Source organism: Mastomys coucha, unplaced genomic scaffold (genome assembly GCF_008632895.1).
Source record: "Mastomys coucha isolate ucsf_1 unplaced genomic scaffold, UCSF_Mcou_1 pScaffold15, whole genome shotgun sequence".
Taxonomy (NCBI): domain Eukaryota; kingdom Metazoa; phylum Chordata; class Mammalia; order Rodentia; family Muridae; genus Mastomys; species Mastomys coucha.
In genome coordinates this window covers 56,210,812-56,228,964 of record NW_022196897.1, presented here as the reverse complement: position 1 = coordinate 56,228,964, position 18,153 = coordinate 56,210,812, and the positions used below count along the sequence as shown (strand labels likewise).

The 18,153-nt window shown below is 40.1% G+C and overlaps 1 protein-coding gene across 1 annotated transcript in view; it reads left to right on the top strand.

The window, feature by feature from the left end:
* The window catches only part of Lrp2 (LDL receptor related protein 2), a 160,974-nt gene that overhangs the window by 71,992 nt on the left and 70,829 nt on the right, over positions 1 to 18,153 (top strand). Inside the window, exons 19-32 of the mRNA XM_031370522.1 lie at positions 646 to 776; positions 3,049 to 3,186; positions 3,468 to 3,749; positions 4,925 to 5,167; positions 6,221 to 6,340; positions 6,436 to 6,552; positions 7,542 to 7,919; positions 8,944 to 9,192; positions 10,316 to 10,527; positions 11,378 to 11,562; positions 12,156 to 12,384; positions 13,110 to 13,287; positions 14,574 to 14,702; positions 17,683 to 17,849. Of these exons, the coding sequence (XP_031226382.1) occupies positions 646 to 776; positions 3,049 to 3,186; positions 3,468 to 3,749; positions 4,925 to 5,167; positions 6,221 to 6,340; positions 6,436 to 6,552; positions 7,542 to 7,919; positions 8,944 to 9,192; positions 10,316 to 10,527; positions 11,378 to 11,562; positions 12,156 to 12,384; positions 13,110 to 13,287; positions 14,574 to 14,702; positions 17,683 to 17,849 (2,758 nt within the window). The remainder of the gene's footprint in view (positions 1 to 645; positions 777 to 3,048; positions 3,187 to 3,467; positions 3,750 to 4,924; positions 5,168 to 6,220; positions 6,341 to 6,435; positions 6,553 to 7,541; positions 7,920 to 8,943; positions 9,193 to 10,315; positions 10,528 to 11,377; positions 11,563 to 12,155; positions 12,385 to 13,109; positions 13,288 to 14,573; positions 14,703 to 17,682; positions 17,850 to 18,153) is intronic.

Genomic DNA, 18,153 nt, shown 5'->3' with positions numbered 1-18,153 from the left:
CTGCATGTTTCTGAGACTTTTTGATCACTGTCAGGTCATGGGTAATGGATGCTGAATGATACAAACACAACTGGCCAGTTGCTGGTGGGATGAAAAATCAATGCACTCTTAAGTATTCTGAGGAAATTTCTAGAAACAGTAGAATGACAGAGCCAAGATGGATGAAGTTTGTGTAGAAATTTGTGTAGAGATCTGATGAAATGTAGCAAGCTTGGGTTTAATCTTATAGAGACACTTTAAGGATAGTAATTAATCAACAAGTGAATTAGTTAATGAATACTGAATCAATCGACTAGTGTATATTTGTTATACATGCTCTGGGGGTCTCAGGAGTTGATCTATCTAGGAAGAAGACCAATGAGCTTGTAAATATATGTTATTTAAGCAGGTTATGGAAGAAAAAGGGCAGAAGTGTGTTGTCTTTTAAATATTAACATCAATATTCCTGTCTATTTCTCAAGGAGGAAAATATATTTCCCAACTCAAAGATTTCAAATTTCAAGCTTACTGTATCTGTGAGAAGCATACAATGTAAATTATTAATAGACACATTGACTTTTATATGAAAGTTAACTGCCAATGTCCTCAATGTTCAGGACACTCACAGTCTCGGGATTAGATAACATATCTTCTTCTTTTTTTTAGTGCTTCACGATTGTACTGGGTGGATGCTTTTTTTGATAAGATTGAGCACAGCAACCTTGATGGTTTAGATAGAAAAAGACTGGGCCATATAGACCAGATGACTCATCCATTTGGACTCACTGTTTTTAAAGGTATGCTTTGAAGTAACAAAAGGTATATATTTGCCACAAAACTCCATTCCCACCCAAAAATATGACTTATGAAGAAGAGAAACACATGATTGTTTTTTTTTAATTCATATATCTGTACAATTTTCACATTGCTAGTAAAGATTTCTGAGAGGCATGGAATTGTGGGAAATAATAGAGACCATGATTATTGCCAAACTTTGGTCTACTTCTCTCAACTACCTTCTTCAGTGGAGACATGCTTCTGTGACTTGGGTTGCTCAAAAGGAATATCTATCTACCTATTTATCTGCCTGTCTGCCTGTCTGTCTATCTATCTATCTATCTATCTATCTATCTATCTATCTATCTATCTATAAATCTGGTGAGACAGGCTTGGTGGTACACACTCATTTGGGAGGCTTAATCAGGAGAATCACCATGAGAGTGACCTAGGCCACATATTTAAGTCATGGCTCACTTGTATAATAAGACCATGCAGAATAAAGCAGTTGACTTGTTTATTCCTGAAACAGGGTTCTTATGTGTAGCTCATAGATTACACACAAATGCTTGCTCAAACCTTCCGGTAGTGTGTTCCTGTTATCCCAGCCCTTGGAAGACAGGGGAATCATGAGGCCAGCTTGGACTGCAGGGCAAGATCACTGCCAACTCAATTGAATAAACTGAACAGTGAGACCTTGTTGTCTGAACAAATGAACAAACAAAGTATACCGTAATTTGTCTAGTTTGAGGGGTGACACTTCGTAGAGAGCTACCAAAAGCCCTGTGTGTAAACCTGTTGTGTTCCTGTTGGAACCCCCTAGTCAAATACTTGGCATAGTGCTTTCAGCAATGCGACTGGGTAGCCATACTGAATATTCCATTCTGCTGTCTATCTGTGGAGTGTGTGGTATTTTTAAAGTATTTTGAAAATGCTCTGAGATTCTTGATGAGATGAGTCAATTATAAACAGGCCTCCCTCCCGTTTTCACTCCCCCTTTCAAATATTGTCTGTCAGGCTCATGCTATTTGCTAGTCATAGGAACATTTTTTTAGATGTTAATTTTCTTCTGTTATATGGTGGGATGTTTGGATATCTTTTGGTTTTATCAGTATGAAAAATAGTGAGTGTGTTCCCATGAGAACAATACTATATCCCAAAATATTAGTTTCAGCCAATTCTGACTTCTGTTATGAATTTCTTCTCTTTCTTTTTCTTTGAAGACAGGGTCTCCCTACAGAGCCCAGGCTCATTCAAACCCATGATCTTCCTTCCTCAAGCCTCAGAAACCTATGAATGCTACCATGCCTAGTTAGCTTCACTATGAATTTGGTATGGAATGCTCTTTTATTTCATAACACTATGCAAAGCTTTTAATGAAAGGCTAGCTAGAGTTTCTTGACTGTATACTGCACAGACCTATAAGATTGATTTGACTCTTCATCTATTTAAATACAATGAGACACTGTTCTGAATGGTGGAACTGAAATCTGCAATAAAGGGAGATATGATTTAGGGGCTTTAATGACGTACTAGTATGGACCACAGATGAGGAAACTTGAGTTCATAACATGGGTGACATTGTTAGCATTTATTCTTAGTTGTATTTTCTAGTTATGGTCTTGTAGAATTCTTTGAGAAATCTGTATTATTAGGATTATATGTAATTTTGAACAATTGTTGATATTTTTACTCAAACACAATTTTTTAAAAAAAATGAGATCTGTATTTTTCCTTATTAAAAACCTCCTCCTCCTCCCCTGCCTCCTCCTCTTACTCTTCCTCTTTCTCTTCCACCTTCTCCTCCTCTTCCTCCTCCTCTGTGTAGCCCTGGCTGTCCTAGAACTCATTCTGTGGACCAGGCTGGCCTCAAACTCAGAGATCTGCCTTGCCTCTGCCTCCTGAGTGCTGGAATTAAAGATATAGGCCACCATCTCCCAGCAAAAGCTTCTTATTAAAATTGGATCTGAAAAATAGTAGAAGTTCTCATAGGCTACAAGATGCTGCACTCTGAACTGTCCTTGGAGATGATGGGCTCTGTTTCCTTTAAAAAAAATTGTTTTAACTGGGGATAAGAACTCAACTTTTTCAAGTTTATTTGTATAATTGCTACTAAATACCGTTATACATTTGCCTCAACTTGAGCCATGATGTCAATAAAATATGGACTTCCAAAGATCAAATGGTTATAGGTAGATGACCGATGGGCTCCTGGATTACTGCGTTCTTGCAAGCCTATTGCCTTTCCTTAACTTGTGACTGAAGCGCTAACCACTCTCTTTTCTTCCTTAGATAACGTGTTTGTAACAGACTGGAGACTGGGTGCGATTATTCGAGTCAGGAAGTCAGACGGTAGTGATATGACAGTTGTTCGAAGTGGCATCAGCAGCATAATGCACGTGAAAGCATATGATGCTGACCTCCAGACGGGTGAGGGGCATTGCCATACGGACATAGTTATCTGAGTTGGTGGTTCCTTTCTCTTTAACTGAGTCTTCAACATGATTGCTGACAGTGCTACATTCCTGTCAGCCATATAGTTTAACACAGCAAGACTCTGGTTTCTTGGAAATACACATGTTAGAACCTCCTTGTACTTAAACCAAATGGTGTTTTTGGGGGGCTAATTCCCAACTTTGGAGCGTTGGTTCTGGAATTTTTTTTTTCCCTGCATATATTGAAGTCTGGACCTACTTGCTTCTGCATTTCAGGGTCTAACTACTGCAGTCAGACTACCCATCCCAACGGCGACTGCAGCCATTTCTGCTTCCCAGTTCCGAATTTCCAGCGGGTATGTGGCTGCCCCTATGGAATGAAGCTTCAGAGGGACCAGATGACTTGTGAGGGAGACCCAGCCCGAGAGCCGCCCACACAGCAGTGTGGCTCCTTCTCCTTTCCCTGCAACAATGGCAAGTGTGTGCCCAGTTTCTTCCGCTGTGATGGAGTGGATGATTGCCATGACAACAGTGATGAGCATCAGTGTGGGGCACTTAGTAAGTACCTGTGCTGGAGTTTTGGGGAGGTGAATAGAATAGAAGACTGGCCATCCATACGCAATAATCAAAGCATGGGCTATGAGCATGAGAAAATACCACTGAGGTATCTTTTAGACAATAAAATATATTTTTAGAAAATATACTCCAAAGATAAGTTGACCAATACATATAATTCATAGGTAATGTTAGAGATGTGTTAGACTATTATTGGACAATTGCTCTTTGGAATTATATAGTCCATTCTTTAAAAAGTCAAAGCCAGGCAGTGGTGGCGCACGCCTTTGATCCCAGCACTTGGGAGGCAGAGGCAGGCAGATTTCTGAGTTTGAGGCCAGCCTGGTCTACAGAGTGAGTTCCAGGACAGCCAGGGCTACACAGAGAATCCCTGTCAATCAGGACTGAGGATAGGGCTCAATCATACTGAAACTGCTTAGCATAAGCAGGGCCCTGGGTTTGATCAGCAGCAATGGCGAGAATAGTATTACAGAACAGGTCCTTGTAACAGTAGACTTTGAAAACATCATGTCCTGTGTGTGTTTTATCCCTCTTTTCAGAGTGAAATGAATTTAAGTGGAATGGATCTCTAATTCTACACTCTTTTGGTGGTATTCTAGTCTATGAAGTTTCAGTCCTAACGATTATCATTGCAGAAGGCCCAAATAGCCCATTAAAAAAAAACTGAAAATAGAAGCATCTATTAAAATGAGGGCAGTAGTAGTAGTAACCTGTGCTTCTAGAGTGAAAGAAGAGTTATTTGAAAAGTTGTACATTTTGCTGAAATTGTTATAGGAGGGAAGGTAAAGATGAGCTCAGGATTATACCAGCTAGAGCTTTAGTCTTGGGAAGATTTCCTTATCTTTCAAAGTCTGATGTAAGGTAATTATATAGTAATCATAGTTTTCTTTTGATGGTTAGAAGAGGATATATGTGTATGTATATACATATATATGTATATATACACACACATATGCATGCACACACATACATATATATATATGTATGGTATGTGCATACATTATGCTTGGTACTTACCAAACCTAAGCCATTCTTACATTTCTTCTTATTTTGTGTAATAGTGTATTGAAAGGTGAGAAGATCTTAGTTTCTACAGGAACAACCTCGTAAATGTCTAGAACCAAACATTTTCGTGACCACCTTGTGGCTCTTTGTAGATAACACTTGCTCACCTTCGGCTTTCACCTGTGTCCATGGTGGACAGTGCATCCCTGGCCAGTGGCGCTGTGACAAACAGAATGACTGTTTAGATGGAAGTGATGAGCAAAACTGCCCCACTCGTTCACCATCCACTTGCCCGCCCACTTCCTTCACCTGCGACAATCACATGTGTATCCCAAAAGACTGGGTCTGTGACACAGACAATGATTGTTCGGATGGATCGGATGAAAAGAACTGTCGTGAGTGTTGAGCTGATTTCTCTGGGTTGGTTAGCTTTGTATGCTTTCAGTAGCCTTTGAGTTGTTTCCTCTAAGACTCTTCCAGTTCTACCCTTATCAACCTCTGCTATCAGTAGTCTGATACATGTTGAAAGCTTCTCCTAAAGGTACTGAGCTTTATCACAGCACAACATAGCTGTCAGACACCCCCATAGAAACTATAAACAAAGGAAAACAAGGACCCGGGCTGGATGCAGTGGTACACATCTGTAGTACCGTTAAATGCTGCTGTAAAGGAAGGGGAGGACTGAGGACAGCCAATGGAGGATGATGTCACCCTGTGCTATCAGATACATGTGTACTCATGCATGTCTCTAATGGCCATTTATGATCATGCATATATGCATCACACATGTATACATTTTTTTTTAAAGCCTTTAATGAAAAAAAAATTTTACCCAGTACTTTGTAAGCATCCAGACCTCTGGCACTTTTGTTTTTTCTTTTTATCTTTTCATTTAATCCAGAATAAGGACATAGGCTCTCTTTTTTATCTCCCTGCTTCTTATTCTTTAGCATTGTTACTTGTAACAATAGTTTAAGATGGAACAGAGCTCTCTGGACTAAATTCTTGTACTGGTTGTAGGCCTGGGCAATTCATTTTCCTTCTGGGGGAGTTGGGCCTTTTGAATGTTTGCAATCTAGCCATGTGTGATTTTTCACCGACTTTATGGAGGGATAGGCAACTCCAGCATTGATGCTTCTTGGCATGTGGTGAGCTAACCATGTCACTCAGATACTACTCTTGATTTTAGCCAAAAGGACAAGAAGCGATGACCATGTCACTCAGATTTGGTAGAGTCAGACTCAGGAGATGCACCCCCAGGGGGAACGCTTGCTGCTGCCTTGACGAACCGCTTCTGTTTCCAAAGATTTAATTCCGAATTCTCACTTTGGGTTCTCCCCGTGAGCTGGCTTTGACATGACTGCTGATCTGAAGGAATTTGAACACACAGGACTGAGATAAGTCTGTTAACAGAAAATAAGCTTGGCTTTGTTTTTGCTTGTCATTAGAAGCTTCAGGGACCTGCCAGCCTACCCAGTTCCGCTGCCCCGACCACCGGTGTATCAGCCCGCTGTATGTGTGTGACGGGGACAAGGACTGTGCTGATGGCTCTGATGAGGCTGGTTGTGGTAAGTGGACGATGGCCTTGCTTTTCCCTTACTGTGTGCTCAGTTTATCTTGGAGTTAATGTCATACACTTTACACTTTTCTCTTTCATTTTCAGTGTTAAACTGCACGAGCTCTCAGTTCAAATGTGCTGACGGGAATTCTTGCATTAACAGCAGGTACCGCTGTGATGGGGTGTACGATTGCAAGGACAACTCTGACGAGGCGGGCTGTCGTAAGTGCCACACATACAGTTTACTTCAGACAAAGAGATCCCTTATTTTAGTATTGGCTATTACTATATAGGTCTTTTTTTTTTTATTCAGATAAACTGGAGGAAGACATAAAGTACAGAGTATTCTTAAGAGAATGAGATATTGACATGAATTAATAATACATGGGTATTATTACCATATAATGATTTGTAGTTAGACAGCTGGTGTTATATAAATGGACATATCAAATAGTTAATTCCTTAGATATTTGCGTGCACATATGTGGATGCACACACACGTCACAGCACACACATATGGAAGTCAGAAGACAACTTGAGGGAGTCAGTTCTTTTTATTTATTATGTGAATTTTTAAGCCTTTTGACATTTTGCCAGACCTACCTGGATGTAGTTTCATTGAAATCTCAGTTTGGAAGCCAAATTGTGGACTAGAAATGGTATAGGGACTATATGGGATCAACTCATTCATTCAAGCTGTAGATTTGTCCATAGAGAGATTATAAAAGGACTAAGGTAATTGAAGCCAGGCAGATAGTTTTAGATGTGACTCAGTTAAACTTCTATGAAGGGCTAGAAAGAAAATAATCTCCCTCTAATCTAAGGAGAACTCCGTGTAATTCTGATGGACCCTGTTCTGTTATACTCCCCGATTAGGGGCCTATGATATGATGTTTCACTTGATTGAGCAGTGACATTTTAGACAATCCCAAGGAATAAGAAAGGAAGTATGTAAATTCATTAAAGTGGGGGTGGGGGAAGGATGAATTTCTGACTTGTACGTTTATACAAGAGTACATAGCTTGTCTTTGGATCCACTAATCTCCCATAAATATTTCCATGTACTACAATTGTGCCTTTAGTATTGGTTCCATTTTAATCATTATTATAAGCCTACTGTTTGTCCAGAATAAACTTCTCTGAATCTATATCACAAAAGGATCATAAATTCAATCACAAGTGCATTACTCATGTGCTTTTGTTCCCTCTAGCAACCAGGCCTCCTGGTATGTGCCACCCAGATGAGTTTCAGTGCCAGGGAGATGGTACCTGCATCCCTAACACCTGGGAGTGTGATGGGCATCCAGACTGTATCCAGGGATCGGATGAGCACAATGGCTGTGTTCCAAAGACCTGCTCTCCATCTCATTTTCTCTGTGACAATGGAAACTGCATCTACAAAGCATGGATCTGTGATGGGGACAATGATTGCAGGGATATGAGTGATGAGAAGGACTGTCCTACCCAGCCTTTTCACTGTCCTAGCTCACAGTGGCAGTGCCCGGGCTACAGCATCTGTATCAATCTGAGCGCCCTGTGTGACGGCGTCTTTGACTGTCCCAATGGGACTGATGAGTCCCCGCTTTGCAGTAAGTTCCCTGATCACAGTTTACTGGACACAAATTTATTCTGAACAGTAGATGGCTATACCCCAGCACTGTTACAACCCCCATTTTGGGAAGGGGATTTTAGTTCCTTTGTGTCTTTATATCCCTGTAGGAGTAACAATAAATTCCAATAAATGATGACTGCATAACACTTCTCATTAATTCCCTTTTTCTTGTGTCTGTGGTTTCTTTTCTCTTTATGTCACTGTTCAGGACATCATATCATCAAATCAAGTGTAACTCTCTTTGTAATGTGTCCGTAAACTTTACTAACGTGAAGATTTTCTAATTTTAATCGGAACTTGTCATAGAACCAATGAAACCCAGGGGGTTGTGTTTGCGGTGATTAAAATGCTCTGATTGGCATGTAATCCTAATTACTGTCCTCTCTTTCTTTCCTCTGTATCCTAATTCACTCTCAGATGAACCTCAGAAAGGTATGACTGTGAATATTCTAGACCTTTATGATTTCACATGTGTCATGTGTATACTGACATTTCACTAATTACTGAGACTTCCCCTTCTAGTGCATGTTCTGTATTTTGACTCTTTACCTGTAAGTTATGGTGCTCCTGGCAATAGTATTTTCATACCCAGTATATGACCTGGCTTTGGGCTGCTTCAGCCATTGCCATGCGGAATAAGGCGTGATGGTGTGTTAGCAAATTGTGTCCTCCAGTTAATCAATTCCAGCTTTCCATGCAAAACATTTCTAGTTAGGCTGGAGAATTCCAGAGGGAGCACGTTAGACTTCTCTGCTTTATCAGTGACAGTTTGGTTTCTTGATGCCAGCATTAATTTCTCAAAATTCTCTTATAGCTATAAACGGAGCTATACTGGAGGGTGGTTATAGATTCTCATACAGATAGCCTCAGGCAATTCAGAGAGGATCACCCAAGAGATTGGGGCTCTTAATTAACTCTCATTAAAGTAGGCATGGAACTACATTGGAGTGAATCAAAAAAGCAAGGGTGCTTGACTTTCCCCCACTGACTCTTTCTTCTAGATCAAGACAGCTGCTCTCATTTTAATGGTGGTTGTACTCACCAGTGCATGCAAGGGCCCTTCGGAGCCACCTGCCTATGTCCATTAGGATACCAACTTGCCAATGATACCAAGACCTGTGAAGATGTAAATGAGTGTGATATTCCAGGCTTTTGCAGCCAGCACTGTGTCAACATGAGAGGTTCCTTTCGGTGCGCTTGTGATCCGGAATATACATTGGAAAGTGATGGGAGGACTTGCAAAGTCACAGGTAATTATTAAGCTTAAAAGGGAACCAACTCCAGGAAATTTAATAGCCTCTCTCAGAGTGTAAGCCTTTGGTAGGATTGATTATCAGTCAGTATGACTAGACAGCTTATTCAATTCCTTTTGACCCATATGAAAGTGAATATGCTAGATATTAGAATATTGATTCAGCGGCTCTCAAAGTGGTTCAACAGAGGAGGGTTTAAAAGTTTCCTTATTTCAGGATGCCGTGGCATATGCCTGTTATCCCAGCACTTGAGAGGTAGGATCAGATGAGCTTGAGCTTCCTTGTGAGTTCATGGCCAACCTGGACTACACGAAGCTTTGCATCAAAAATACCAATGTCAACAAGGACTTCTTTCTTTTCAAGAAGGCTGGATGAAAACAACCTAAGGGACAGACTGATTCTTATTATCTGAAGTTTCCACGCAAGATCCAACTACTTTGCTCTAGTCTTTTCTTTCCCTTAGAAAAATAGACTAGGAAAAGAAACTTCCTTTTAAGGAAGTAGCTCCATCATTGTTACTGATATACTATTGGTCAGAACTCAGTCATTTGGTTACAGCAGCTGCGGTGAAGGCAGAGATGGCTCTCTGTTGGAGTAGCCTTAGGCCAACCTAAATGCAGTGTGACTTAATACTAAAAAAGACCAGGGGGGAAGGGAACATTAGTAGGCGGAACTCTCTGCTAATGGTTTGGGGGAAAACAAAAATACTTGAAACTTGTGTCCTGCCAAGAATCAAGCCTAAAGTCTGCTAAGATAGAAAGCAAATTGCAACAAGCAAGTCAAGGGTCAATGTATGAACAGCTTACTCTGGACTGATGCTCAGATGCCCACTGCAATAATCCAAGAAAGCAGGCTTTTTCAGAACATAACTGATTTATGCACTAATGAATATCAATGAGCAAGCAAGGTTCCCCTGATCCCACTTAACTTCTGATGAGATCAAGGATATTCAGGATGACATGTCTGTAGACAATGTGATTCACTCTAGTGGCCTTACGCTCCCATTTCTCTAGTTTGATACCATGACTGAATGTTGACTAGACTATTTAATTGTATTTAGTTGTATTTTTCTTTCAGATTCACTGACAGTTTCTTTTTCTTTTTTTCTTTTCCTGCACAGCATCTGAAAATCTCTTGTTAGTTGTAGCAAGCCGTGACAAAATCATTGTGGACAATATCACTGCTCACACGCACAACATCTATTCTTTGGTCCAGGATGTTTCTTTTGTGGTTGCTCTTGATTTTGATTCAGTCACTGGTCGTGTCTTTTGGAGTGACTTACTGCAGGGTAAAACCTGGAGTGTCTTTCAAAATGGAACAGATAAGAGAGTGGTAAGTTATTCTCTATCTACAGTCCTTCTCTATCTTCTTTATCTCTATCTCTCTATCTCAGTTACTCTATCCACAGTCCTTTTATATTTTCAGTTGTTGCTCACCAAGAGAAGGTCCTGCCTTCCCTCATCCTGGGTAGCAATCATATCCAAGAGGTCTGGATGTTCCTGACTTCAATCCTGTGCGTGTGTGTGTGCGCTCCAAGACTCCCCATGATCCTGAATTCTGTGCCATGTGATGCAGATCCATTGTGAATCTTTCCTAAGTCAGAGCAAGAGAGTCAAGGGATGGCTGTACCAAACCTTAACTGACTTAAAATTTTCAACCCATCTCCCTGAGTTGGCTTGATTAATTAGCTTTTTATTTTATGTGTCTGAGTGTATGCCACATGTGTGTGGTTTCTAGTAGAGGCCAGAAGATGATGTCTGATCCCCAGTGTGAGTGCCAGGAAACAAGCTTGGGTCTTCTGCAAGAGCACCAAGTACTTTTAATTACTGAGCCATCTCTTCAGTCCCCTAAGTTTGTTTCTTACTTTATAATAGATAAAGATAAATTTCTTTAGTGAAGATTGTAAGCAGTTACACATTGGTAGAGCTCCTTGGCAAGTGTAAAAGCTTTTAAAATCACAATGAAACCTTCTGCTAATACAGCTGTTTCACATTATTTAATGCTATGAATGCTTTTATGTTTATCCCTAAAAACATTGTTATTGGCTTACTGGTTAGCTACAGTAGGAGACAAAGTTCTAGGCCCAACATGTTAAATTTCTTACTCTAGACTTTCATGTAATTTCCATGATTTACCTCCATTTACTCTTTCTAATGTTAACATCTCATCCTTTTGTTTGTAGGTCCATGACAGTGGTCTCTCTTTGACAGAAATGATTGCAGTAGACTGGATAGGTCGCAACATTTACTGGACAGACTATACTCTTGAAACAATCGAAGTCTCTAAAATTGATGGAAGTCACAGGACAGTACTGATTAGCAAAAATGTCACAAAACCTAGGGGACTCGCATTAGATCCCAGAATGGGGTAAGAGAGACATTGACTAGTTTAAACATGCAAGTATTTAATGTATGGTAGGTTTCTAATTAATGCATGTAGTAACAATGCCCCATAGGTGAGACTACACACTTAGCTGTGATTTTGATACAACAACATGGCTGTTTCTGCTTACAGTTCATGTTATTTCTCCTTAAGCTGTATAAGGAAGAGACATTTGCCTGATAGGTGTAAGAAGAAGAAAAAAAGAAAATTTTTTAATGTATTTCAGAACCTTTCAAAAACCTTTCCTGGATTTTAAGTAGATTCTGTAAGTTAGACTATTGTCTATAGGATGAATTAGATAGTTTATATTCAATATGATGCTGACTTTCCTGAGTTATTATACACCAGTGATATTTATAATGGGTCTCTGAAGATGAAGAAGTCAAAAGGATAAAAATGACTTGTGAATTGTTGGCATTAGGGCATGCCCATGCCATAATGTAATGCATGTTTTATGCACATTATAAAGACATCCAGATGGCCTGTGGCTGCATTATGATCACAGGAAGTAATGACCTATGTGTTGCATTATATTAAGGGGGCTTTATCTTTCCTGTATATGTTCCCTCTCTTTACAGTGACAATGTAATGTTTTGGTCTGACTGGGGTCATCACCCTCGCATTGAGCGAGCTAGCATGGACGGCACCATGCGCACAGTCATTGTCCAGGAAAAGATCTACTGGCCCTGTGGCTTAAGTATTGACTACCCCAACCGCCTCATCTACTTCATGGATGCCTATCTTGATTACATTGAATTTTGTGATTATGATGGACATAACCGAAGGCAGGTCATTGCTAGTGATTTGGTAAGTTTGCTATGATGAAGTTTAAATTTAATCTAAAGTGGAAATCAGCATTGAGAACTGAGAGCACATGAGCATATATGTACAATGAAATGGAAGAGAAAGAAAGGAAAGAAGGAGGGAGAGAGAGAGAGAGAGAGAGAGAGAGCGCAAGTGAGAGAGTGAGGAAGAAAACGAGTGAGATATCATTGACCTTCTGTTGCTAACAAGAAAATGAAGATGTTTGTTCCAGTCATATTGTACCATGTCTTGTAAAAGATTAATAGTGAATGTGACTTCAGTGATCTGTGAATGCTAGTCTTTTAAAATCATGGTCTAATAAAAGTGAATAAACTAGACTCATATTTGTGAATGAAACCAGAACCTACTATGTGTTTAACATTTTTTTTTTTTTTAATTCAGTGGAGTCATGTTTAAGTTTTACAAATTGGCTAATGCAGGAATATATGTAGTTTACCAAAGAGCTATCATAGTTTAGTTTCTGTGACTTGAGGAAGCCCCAAGAGTAGCCGTCTTTGGGGTAACGTACACCTTCGGTATAACAGATTGAGTGGCAGGAATAGCTCTGGAACAATTTCCATTTTAAAAATTGATACCCAGTGCCATTCCGAGAATAGACACTTGTATTAGCTACTTCCTGGTGTCTCCAGTATTTACCTGGAAATCTTAAAAGAATTTAAGGAGAGTCTCTGGGTGTGGTCTCACTCTGGACTGGATTTGCTTCCCAGGTTCTCCACCATCCACACGCTCTTACTCTGTTTGAAGACTCTGTGTACTGGACTGACCGTGGTACTCATCAGGTTATGCACGCCAACAAGTGGCACGGGAGGAACCAGTCTGTTGTAATGTACAGCGTTCACCAACCGCTTGGAATAATTGCTATTCATCCTTCAAGGCAACCATCTTGTAAGTGTCAAAAAGCAGCCTCCCTGGGGATCGCATGGCCATTTCCTCTTCTGGACATGTTAGTGCTTAGGCAGTACATTTACCTTTCACAGACCACAGTACCACATGCTTCTCCTGTCCCCTTGTATTGCTCTGTCTTTTGTTCACTACAAGAAAATTGGTCCTTTGTAAGTGGCAATAGCGATCTATCTTCATTATGTCATTTTATCCAGGCAATCAGCTCTGTGACCTTTTTATGCTGCTAATTGTTCTCATTATGATGCTGCTGCCTCGTAGGTATTCTTTTGTGGCCAGCACAAGTCACCTTCATGAATGGGGAGTGGGTGGACAGATGATGTAAAGATTTGACCTTGGTGGTGATCTTTCTGTCGGGAAGGAGAACACTTAACCCTCCCATAATCTTCTCTCCTCAAATCTCTCCAGTGGTGTCTCACACTCAGAGTCTGGCCCTGTCTCTTCTGTGGCTTACATTCACCACGCTGGACTACATCATGGTCCAGTGACACACCAGGCGAGTCCTTGGCTTTGACCTTTTACTTCCTTGCTTTGTCTTGAACATCTGTCTTCTGTCTCTGTTGGAATGACTGCCTTGTGTCATGCAGGGTTCTGCTCAAATGTCATATTCTCAGAGAAGTGTTCTTAACCACCCTTTCCCGGCCACCATGTTGCTCCTCATATCCGCTTATTATCATGTTCTGCAATTGCCACCCCCCAACGTGAACTTAGTTCTGTTTCCTTCCTACAGTGCACACTCTTGTTTATCCTCAGTGTGTAGAATGGTGTTTAGTACCTAGCAGATGCTTAATATATTTTTTTTTTTTTGTGAGAAAAAGAATGGGTTATCTAGCATGCCGCAAGTAGAAAAATGGGATCTAGAAGCACCCTGTGAGCCTAGATGGCACAGAGTCCTCTTTTCAAGGACTGGCACATGCAAGGATGTGGAAAAATTGAAGATTGCTATCTAAGGAAAACTTGGATATCGCTGGATAAGCATCAGGGTCACATGAAAGACGTATAACCTGCTTTCATTTCATGAAAAAAGATAGCTTTTAGATCTGGCAAAGAGACATTGTATTTATATCACGAGTCCTAGATAATTCAGTGACTGGTCATAATCTGGTTACAGATTGGGTTAACCCAGGACTTTGTGAAAGCCAACCCTTTCTCTAGGTAACTGCAAGCATTCTCCTTTGCAACAACAGGAGTTCTGGGTAGGACCATGACCTTGCGCACTGTATTGTAGATGATTTTGCATTCAAACCTGGCTTTCTTTCTTTTTCCCACAGCCCCAAATCCATGTGCCTCTGCCACTTGCAGCCATCTTTGCCTGCTTTCTGCACAGGGGCCTAGACATTATTCTTGTGCTTGTCCCTCAGGATGGAACCTCTCTGATGATTCTGTCAACTGTGTGAGAGGTAAGCATGCTGTGATGATCAAACCTGTCATAGTTTACCCACAACCCATTTGTAACCGAAACTGAGCATGGTATGTCCCACTTTGTTCAGTAAGGACTCTCAGGGGGATAACTCTATTGAGCGCCTCAGTTATCACATAGGTTGTCTATGGAGCTTATGTTACCTGTGCACGTGGTTAAACAACCTTTAACCTCATGCTTTCTTTCACTTGACCTTTCTGATAAGTGATTTTCAAAGTCTCCATTTAAAAGGTAGACAGACAGCTTAAACATTTTCAGGTCCATTTCATTTTTTTTTTTTTTAATTTTCATAAAAGTAGTCAATGATGAATGATCTGTCCTGGGTCTTATGACTCCAACTTCAGTATCACTATTATTATCATCTGATACCTTAGAAATATAAGCTGTTAGAAATATTATCTTAACAGGTTGATTGAAGGGTATGTGAAGTATTATGTCAAGTGCTTTAGAGATTGCAAACAGAATAGAAATGATTCCTTCAAGAGTGTGTACTTGCATATACCTCTTTAAAAAAATTACCCTCTATTGCTTAGAAACTTATAAAGTGACTCTGAGCCTATTCCCTTCTCATTGAAGAGAAATGAATGTATTTTGAAACTGATACATATTACTAGAGATAACGTGAAATTAAATGGCTAATTAAAACATATTTCTAAATTAAAAGTCCATATCTACAGGAAAACTGGGGTTTTCAAATGGAAAATTGATAATGGATCCAGGACATTTATGATATTTACAGGCTATGCAAGATGAAGCCCCATCCAGACATGTGACATTGTGCAGTGATAATTTCATGATGAAAGGTTTTAATTATTGATAATACAACAGGGATTGTCATTTTCTACTTTTCTTCAGAGATTTATTACATTACTAATCCTTGTTGACATTGCTTAATTTAGTGTGTCCTTGAGTCTTTCAGAGAAGATTAATCTGGGCATAGATATTTTAAATACAAAGAATTCTTTCACCATACAAAGACTGTCAGCTGCTCATTGGGGACTGGCATCATCCATATTACTATATGGTGGTGATTCTTTTTGTTTGTTTGTTTTGTTTTTGGTTTTTCAATCAGGGTTTCTCTATGTAGCTTTGGGCCTCCCTGAACTCATAGATATCTGCCTGCCTCTGCCTCCTGAGTGTGGGAACTAAACGTGTATGTCACTACTGCCAGGCTGTGGTAGTGATTTTAAAGGGTATCACTTGTCATTTCCCAAGAAGTCCCCCTTGTGGCTTTCCCATGGCTTGCCTTTGGAAGTGGTCTTTAGTATTTTCTAATTGGTTTCTGAAGTGTAGCCTGACTATCAAGATATATTACCTTATAAAAAAAAGTTACACATTTTTCCCAATAAATTTAAATAAATTAATAATGTAGATAAACATTTCTCTTAACTTAATTGCTCTTTTGCCCTCAGTGGTGTTTGCTAAGACTCTGGGACAGCTCTGGCAGTGCTTGTCTGATATTGGACATGAAAGAGAACACATTGATTGTCCAACACAAGCCTTTGGGTGTCAGTTTGAAGTGTTTGGAAGTTGGTCTGGAGTTGTCAGTGTGGGCAGCGTGTGCTTGGGTAGCGTCTTGGGTTTAATTTCAGCATTACATAAACAAAAACCAAACCGAGAATTTAAAATTCTGGAAGAGAACACAAGCAAGCTTCCACAAACCAATGGTGGTTATTGATGTATTGATTGATGTATTGATTGATGTATTGATGGTGTGGGGGTTATGGAATTTCCTGGTTCTTTACTTTCTCACAATTTTATGTACATTTTACTTTATTATTATTATTATTATTATTATTATTATTATTATTATTATTATGTGTTTGTGTGCTTGTGCACATGGGAGCATGCACATGTTACTGTGTGTGGATATCAGGGGATTACTTGCAGAGTCAGTTGTTTTTTCCCACTGTGGGTTTCAGAGTTTGAACTCAGCACTTTTACCCCCTGAGCCATCTCAATGGACTTGCTTTTTTCTAACTTTATAGTATGAAGTTAGAATGAGAACTTTCTTACATTTATGTAGGAAATATACTTTCCACAATGACAAAACCAAGTAGATGAACTCTAGCTACACACTCAAACAGGTTTCAGGCTCAGGAGTTGTAAATGAGGCCTGTGGTGTTTATGTCATCACTAGATATCTTGGGAGCTTTTGAGGGTAGTATAGAGTCCCTTGTGTGAATTCTATTCATTCAATTACAGTTATTATTAACTGTGTACACACACAGACATATATATACACAGACATACAGACATAGATATACACACAGACATACACAGAGACATACACAAATGGACATACACACACACGCACACACACACACACACGCGCGCACACACACATACACACAGACATGCAGACAGACAGACATACACACACGCACACACACACACACACACACACACACACACACACACACACACACACACACACGCGCGCGCTCGCGCGCACACATGGATTGAACTCATGGTCTCCTGTAAGCAAGACAAACACTCTCTGACTTAGCTACTTCTCTATCCCCTGACTACAGATACTTAATTTGGGCAATTCTTTTATTTCAGGCTTTCTCCTTATCAAGCTTTAGATTTACAATAGTGATAAAATGAAACACAATAGTAATCGTGCTACTTTGTGAATTAGAATCTAGTAAGGAAGGCATTTATTAACTAAATGATATCTGAGAAGTAGGAGACAAGTTACTCTTCACCAAGTTATTGTTCATCTCCCCACCTTCCCTGCAGGTTGACTCTCAGTGGCTCCTTGTTAAGGTTGTCTTTGGGGGGGAGAAGAGCGCTCTGACTCAGATCCCAATTGTCACTGTGAATGAGGAGACAGTGAGCATTACCGACTGCACGCTGTGGTTACTGGAGGCACCTCTGTTGTGTGTTATGTAGTTATTGCTGCAGTACTGTGATATCATATTGACTGCTTTTTTTTTTTTTTTTTTTTTAAACAGGTGATCAACCTTTCTTGATGTCTGTAAGAGAAAATGTAATTTTTGGAATCTCCCTTGATCCTGAGGTGAAGAGCAACGATGCCATGGTCCCCGTATCAGGGATACAGAATGGTTATGATGTTGAATTTGATGACTCAGAGCAGTTCATCTATTGGGTTGAGAATCCGGTAAGTTTCGGATGCGTTCAATGTGTATGGTCATTATTTAAGACAAAGTTCCCTCAAGGAATTCCAGCAAGGTGGTGTTGGGTTTTTTTTTTGTTTGTTTTTTAAGATTTATTTATTATTATACATAAGTACACTGTAGCTGTCTTCAGACACACCAGAAGAGGGTGTCAGACCTCATTATGGGTGGTTGTGAACCACCATGTGGTTGCTGGGATTTGAACTCAGCACCTTCTTCTCCTTCTCCTCCTCCTCCTCCTCCTCCTCCTCCTCCTCCTCCTTCTTCTCCTCCTCCTCCTCCTTCTTC